This window comes from Miscanthus floridulus, chromosome 18 (genome assembly GCF_019320115.1).
Source record: "Miscanthus floridulus cultivar M001 chromosome 18, ASM1932011v1, whole genome shotgun sequence".
NCBI classification, from domain to species: domain Eukaryota; kingdom Viridiplantae; phylum Streptophyta; class Magnoliopsida; order Poales; family Poaceae; genus Miscanthus; species Miscanthus floridulus.
The window spans coordinates 77,182,313-77,188,920 of record NC_089597.1 but is presented as its reverse complement, the minus strand read 5'-3'; the positions used below and the strand labels follow the sequence as shown (position 1 = coordinate 77,188,920).

The 6,608-nt window shown below is 45.8% G+C and overlaps 1 protein-coding gene across 3 annotated transcripts; it reads right to left on the bottom strand.

The window, feature by feature from the left end:
- Nucleotides 1–1,850: 1,850 nt before the first annotated feature.
- Nucleotides 1,851–5,693, bottom strand: LOC136521307 (uncharacterized). 3 transcript variants are annotated; one of them, XM_066515020.1, is made up of 4 exons: nt 5,459–5,693; nt 5,283–5,330; nt 3,509–3,651; nt 1,851–2,117 (listed from the first exon to the last, which is right to left on the bottom strand). In XM_066515020.1, the coding sequence occupies exons 1-4, from the start codon at nt 5,517–5,519 to the stop codon at nt 2,100–2,102; spliced, it is 270 nt and encodes an 89-aa protein (XP_066371117.1). In that variant the 5' UTR covers nt 5,520–5,693; the 3' UTR covers nt 1,851–2,099. The 3 variants fall into 3 exon arrangements, with proteins under 3 accessions (XP_066371117.1, XP_066371116.1, XP_066371115.1); XM_066515019.1 differs by having other exon boundaries at nt 1,852–2,117; nt 3,509–3,654; XM_066515018.1 differs by having other exon boundaries at nt 1,858–2,117; nt 3,509–3,663; nt 5,459–5,692.
- Nucleotides 5,694–6,608: the final 915 nt, after the last annotated feature.

Genomic DNA, 6,608 nt, shown 5'->3' with positions numbered 1-6,608 from the left:
CACCGAGCGCGTCACTCGAGCCATCGAGGCAAGCGACATTAGCTCAACCCATCTGATTGTAGAAACCGTGGACGGGGTAACGCACAAAACTGGACCGACCCCTCGACCATGCCCCGACACCTTGGATAGGCGCTCCGCCTCACCCGACCCCTCGGCCGTGCTCGACGCTTGGGTTGGCCCGACACTTGGGTAGGCGCTCCACCTTGCCCGACCCCTCGGCCGCGCCCAACACTTGGGTAGGCGCTCCGCCTCGCCCAACCCCTCGGCTGCGCCCGACGCTTGGCTTAGCGCCCCGACACCTCGGGTTGGCGCTCCGCCTTGCCCGACCCTTCGGCCGCGTCCGACGCTTGGGTAGGCGCTCCACCTCGCCCGACCCCTCGATCGCGCTCGACGCTTGGGTTAGCGCCCTGACACTTCGGGTAGGCGCTCCGCCTCGCTCGACCCTCAGCCGCGCTAGACGCTTAGGTAGGTGCTCCGCCTCGCTCGACCCCTCGGCCGCGCCCGACGCTTGGGTTGGCGCCCCGACACCTCGGGCAGGCGCTCCGCCTTGCCCGACCCCTCGGCCGCACCCGACGCTTGGGTAGGTGCTCCCCCTTGCCCAACCCCTCGACCGCACCCGACGCTTGGGTAGGCGCTCCGCCTCGCCTGACCCCTCGACCGCGCCCGACGCTTGGGTTAGCGCTCCGTCTCGTTGGACGGCAACCCATGATCTTACACCCACTGGGCGCGCTCGCGAAACAAGTATAAACAACCCCTTCACGACTTCACAGAAGTCCCAAAAGGGCTCGAGGGCTCCTGTCGGGTTCATAAAGCCGAGGTCCCCAATGGACCTGCTTCCCTGCAAAAAACTCGACCCAGCAGACGGCATTGCGACAACACGCACAGCTTCCCTGCAAAAAACTCGACCCAGCAGACGGCATTGCGACAACACGCACCTCCTAGGCCGGCCCAGATACATAATGACATGCTAGGACAACGATCCGGTCCCCGACCAGAAGGCCTGACCAAGGTGGGGACACAGTCTGACTCCGACCTCCTTTTTCGACTGGGAATACGCCAGACCTCTGCTCATGATTCTTCCCCGACCGACACGATTGGGGCCAACGGGGAACGATCGACCAGAGACGCCCGCAAGGTGAGGGCCTAGGGATCAGACAAAACAGATAAGGTAAGGCGCTCAAGTCAATCGCAATACCAAGGACCGTACCCTGCCATGCCCTACGCACCTTCAGGACGGTGCCACCAGACCATGCCAGACGGGCACTATGCAACGTTCCAGGCGTGTTAGAGTACAAACAGTATTGTAGACGCCGACGTTTGCCGTACCAGGCGAACACGGTAGAGCCTACCTCATGCGTTTGACATAAACAATATTGTGGCGACGATGACCGTCTCGTAACCGACAGCGTGGACAAGACTAGGTAGCACACGTATCCATTCTCTGACTTCTAAGACCATCCCCTTCGACTATAAAAGATGATGCACTCTCTCCTCTGAGGAGAACGTTCGGTCAGCTCTCAAAAGAAAAGAGGGCGGACGTTCTCTCTGGCTCTAGACAACGTGAGCACTCGAACAGCTCAACGGTTCTAGAGCCCCACAGCTACACAGAGCACACGCTTCAATTCTTAGCGTACGTTAGAGCACCCATCACTCTCGCCCATTCGGTTCAGAGTCCGACCGGGCCTCTAACACCCCCTTCTCATTCCTACTCGTTTGTAACCCCACAGCAAACTTCAAGCACCTGGGCTCAAAAATAAAGTCACCGACCAACTGAAACTGAACGTAGAGCACGTTTTCTGACCCAGTATAAATCCTGTGTCATTGAGTGCTAAACCACATCCAATCACAACGCATGACAAAACTACAAATATTTACTTGTTGATCACTTTTCGCACCGACAGAATGTGTTCACGATTTGGTCAGTTACATGTGCATAATCCTGTAAATGAATGTTTCAACAGCTGACTTCCAAACAGAATAAAAAAACCAATTCCATATCAACATGGCTTAAATAACACTCTTTCAGAGGTCAAAGGCAATAAGTTCGGGTATATGATCTTATTGATGTTCCTAGAATTTCCAATTCATATGAGGTGATATCAGATGGAGCCCCCCAGCTGCAAGGAGATGAACATTTTCAATGTTAACGAGCATAACATATTCCATAAAGTTATATAACCAGTCAGACAACTTTATAATTATTGACACACATGTTCCTTGAGGTGAAATAAACAAATCAGAGTAATTATATGCCATGTATAAAAATATAATGTTTTTAAAATTCAATATGCAATCATGGTGGACTATATCTGAATCTGTATTGTTAAACAAAAAGAAAAATGTGTTACTTCGAGAAAAAATATTTTAGTTTGACCACTTATCAATACTGATTGGATCTGTTAAAACCCCAAAATCAGGCTAATAGAGTGTTCATGCAATAAAAGGAGATATGTAGAAGGGAAAACATCTTTTCTAAAGGTCAAAATAGTTCCTAGCCATTTACTAGTGATTTTTGCATCGAGTGACTGGGAAAACAGACACCCACTTTGTCAAAACAGCCAGAGGATTTTGCAAAATTGTAATAGCAGATAAGAAATTTATCCCATTTCTATATGCACAAATCTCAAAGTAAAATCAATAGTAGTAAACGTGGGAGCCTATCAAGGTAAAAACAATAAACATGTCCATCATTGGAAAGCAAAGATAAAGATTGATTTAAGGGGAAGTGGCAATGAAAGCATGGTTTGATATTTACGCAATTATATCTGGTGGATTACATATTCCTTAGCAGGTAAGCTTAACGCAGCAATGAACCTATGCATGCAATGCTAATTAAGCTCATATAAATATCAATAATTTTGCAGACACTGAGAAAATGTAAAATTTCCATGGTCTTGACATGGGGACAAATGCAGTTAACTTCTCTGGCCAGTATCCTTATATTTTATATACAAAGTGGTTAACGATCTTCACAAGTACACGTGTCAAAAGGAATGAAGTTGAAACAATAGCGCAATAACTCCACAGCCAACTCCAGTATCTGTGAATAACTGGCCTAGTGACCAATGCCTAACAGTTGCAAATAAACACCAAAAGACTACATTGCCAGAATCACAAAAACAAACAGTTTTGATTATTGGAGAAAAAGGTTTCATGACAGGTTGTCAGATGTCATAATGATTGGGCTCTATATGCACATAATTTTTCTAGGGCTATATGTACAGAAACTCAATGAGCTGCAACTCTAAACATCAAAATGACAAGATTTTTAGCTACAAACTAAGTTTTCCCAACTGGATTAAGCATGCATTTTGCTATTATCATTAAGATTGTACTTCAACCTTTAAGTTCCATGCATGCCAAATGACATCATTATAAACAATATGCATATTTGATGTATAATTTATATGGATTGAAATCCAGCAAAATGAATTAATTCAATAAAACAATGCTAAGAACAAACATATCATTTGCATTTATATTCAGCTTCTGTGAACAAAAGGCATACCATAATAGCCTCGATCTCTTCTTCAGTCAGGGGTTTACGCTTAGGAAGGAGTGAAGCTGGACCTCCTACGGCAGTATGAGAAGGTGGGGAAGGCACATCTGATCTAAAGCGGTAATTTTTAATCCCTCCAGAAGATGGTGCCTCTGCTTTAGCCCCTAAAACAAACATATTGTTATGCGAACTATTTTCCTTCAGAATTATGAGATGATTAACTAAGCATTCAGCACACCATATGTATTCATCCCCCTAGCAATATAAGTACTCCCAACAATTTCAAATGTAAACAGAAGTAAGGTCATTCATGGCAACAGTCATAGATCTCACATGGACAAGTGTATCTGTGCATGTTATTCAAATTCGCAAAACATCCAAATATAGCACACTAGAAATTTATAGTAAGAAATTATTGAAGGGCTATTTGCACAAGGGGAAACAGGGGTGGGGAGGCATAAATGCATCATGCAACAATCAGTATATGCTACTCAAGTGTGCCAAAAGATTTGACAGGCCAACATTTGGCAACTTTGATCAAATTTGGGCACAGTTTGGTTTGGTGAGAAATTTTGGCTGGCTTTTAGTTCATTTTGATGGCCAAGGTCACCAAAATCAGGGCCACAAACTTGGTGACCATAATTTTGGCTGGCAAACTAAACTTTGGCCTGGTTACTTGGTGGCAAGCTTGGGTGCAAAATCAAACAGGACCTAAGGTGCTAGGTTGAGATCAGATGAAAGTGTACACAGTGAGCAAACAGGGGTAAGTAGACAACAAGTGGCTATGCAAGAGATCTCAAGCAAAGCAAATCCTACGGTATAATTAGAAACACTCAAACACCAAGTAGCAACAAATGTGGCTGGATGCCCTAGCGCAACCTCAGCACCAAGGGGATGCTAGATGAGGAAGATTGTTTTTTTTTTTCAGATTTAGTTCGAAATTGGTTTTAAAAAATTTAATTTTCAAGGGCAAAAGGTTGGTAACTTAAGTACTAAGAGCATTCCGAGACAGTGTCCTCTAGAAACCAAATATTTAAAAAGATCAACTAACCACCAGCAGCCCTACATCTGAACACAGCACAATTCTTATGGCAAACGACCAACCAACAGTCCAACACAACTAAGAACTTGCTCTAAACACAATGTAGCTGCATGAATCTGACATACAGAACCACCTGTTATTTGTCAAGGACATTAAGAATTTGTCACAAGACCACCCTCCTATCGCAACTATACCCAAAATTTTTAATAGGGATCAATAAACAAAAAAAGTAGGCACTTGTTTTAACCAGCAGTGATGTAGACCCAAATGATATAGCTCAACTCTTTCTTTTGACAAGCAAAGCACCCACAGAATGCAAACTACAGCTGCAACACAATGCAGTTGAATGAATCTGACACAAATCACCACAAGCAAGTCCGGGTTCCATCTATGCTAAGTTAGGCCCTTATTGATCTCTGGTCCAACCCTCACATCAGAATTCCAAATCTACGCACAGTTCCTACTACTAGTAGTGAACACAAATAAACATAAGTACGGTTCCATTTGGCTTGCACCATTAAGAAAACATGACCCTAGGCCACATCCCCACTTTCCTTCCCACATACATATGCCAGAAAATCGATGCAATTCATTGAAGGGATCAACGAATTCCTGCAGAATTGAAGACGTAACTAGGCGTGTGCCCACTCGCAAATCACTATTCAATTCAAAGAAAAAAGGCGAGCCGAATTCACCCAAACACTGCTTCGACGAGGAAATTCGAGTGGATCTGGTGCTTACCCAACCGGGACATGAGGGTCGCGTGCTGATCTGCGGGTTGCGACGGCGCTGTAACAACGGAGGAATGAATAAGAAATCGAGAAAAGGTACAAACACCCGAGAGAAATCCTGTGACAAACTGGACTAGCAAACCGTATAGAAGAGGAGAATACTGGGGTACTCAAAAGGGAGAGCACCTGGCGCGGATGGGGCTTTCAGATTCCGCTTGGGGAACTTGATCAGAGGGATCCGCGGCATCTCCTCGTCCGGATTGGAGCGCTCGCCGGATGTATGCGTCGCCGACGGAGAGGAAAGGCTAAAAATCAGGGGGCCGCGGCGCCGCGTCGGGTTGAGGAGAGACTCGGGCCTCAGGCTCGCTCGACTCTGGACTGGAGATTTGGATTATTTTCTTGGAGCAAAAGCCGTTTTCGCATTTCGGAGGGCTGATGGATGGAATTATGGAAATACACATATCTTTTCACCCCCTAATTTTAAGCGAGTTAAGTTATTTGTTCGTTATAAAATTCAACTACTAGATCCAAGGCTCATTGGCTGTACTTTCTGATTTTAACTGTGCAGTTAAATAACTAAGGCCCCGTGCGCTTCACTAAAAAAACAAATCGAAATACTGTTTGGGCTGATTTTATGTGAGAGAAAAATACTATTCCAACTGGAAAAACAAGCTGAAAAAGACGAATTATAAGAGAAGCGGATAGGGCCTAAATAGGCACATACATTTTATATGTTGTTCTTTACTGTAAATAAATCTCATAAATTTACGGGAGTGTTTAGCAGACTGGTCCGGTATACCGGATAAGTTCGGTATACACATATTGTGGGGGTATTAACCCCTATACCCTTACGGCTAGGCTTGGGCTGGCCCGGATCGATGGTTTCAGTTCACCCGAAAGGCGACGTGCGGCCCAGTTAACCTGATCGGAGTCCCGCACAAGGAATCAAGACGGATTTGGCGACCAAGCAGGATCCTGGTTGGTTAGAATAGGAATCCTTATCCGGCCACATATGGCAATTGTAACTGATTAGGATTAGTTTCCAGATCTGTAACCCTGCCCCCCGAACTATATAAGGCGGGCAGGGGACCCCTCTAAAAGACATCTCTCATTGACATACAGCAATACAAATCAGACGCAGGACGTAGGTATTACGCCTTTTTGGCGGCCGAACCTGGATAAAACCTCGTGTCTGTCTTGCGTCACCGTCTTGTTTGGGGCTTGCGCATCTGTCTGCCGATAATCTACTACCTTGGGCATACCCCTAGGTAGACTGCCGACCATATTTCGTCGACAGTGGCGCGCTAGGTAGGGGGTGTGCGTACTGCTCTCCAAG

Bases quoted from the DNA above. Each gene is read 5' to 3' on its own strand.
- LOC136521307 (XM_066515018.1), bottom strand. From the start codon at position 5,519: ATGCCGCGGATCCCTCTGATCAAGTTCCCCAAGCGGAATCTGAAAGCC. The intron at 5,331-5,458 runs GTGCTCTCCCTT...CCGTTGTTACAG, and splicing joins GAAAGCCCCATCCGCGCCAG to CGCCGTCGCAACCCGCAGAT. The intron at 3,664-5,282 runs GTAAGCACCAGA...TGTTTGTTTTAG, and splicing joins GACCCTCATGTCCCGGTTGG to GGGCTAAAGCAGAGGCACCA.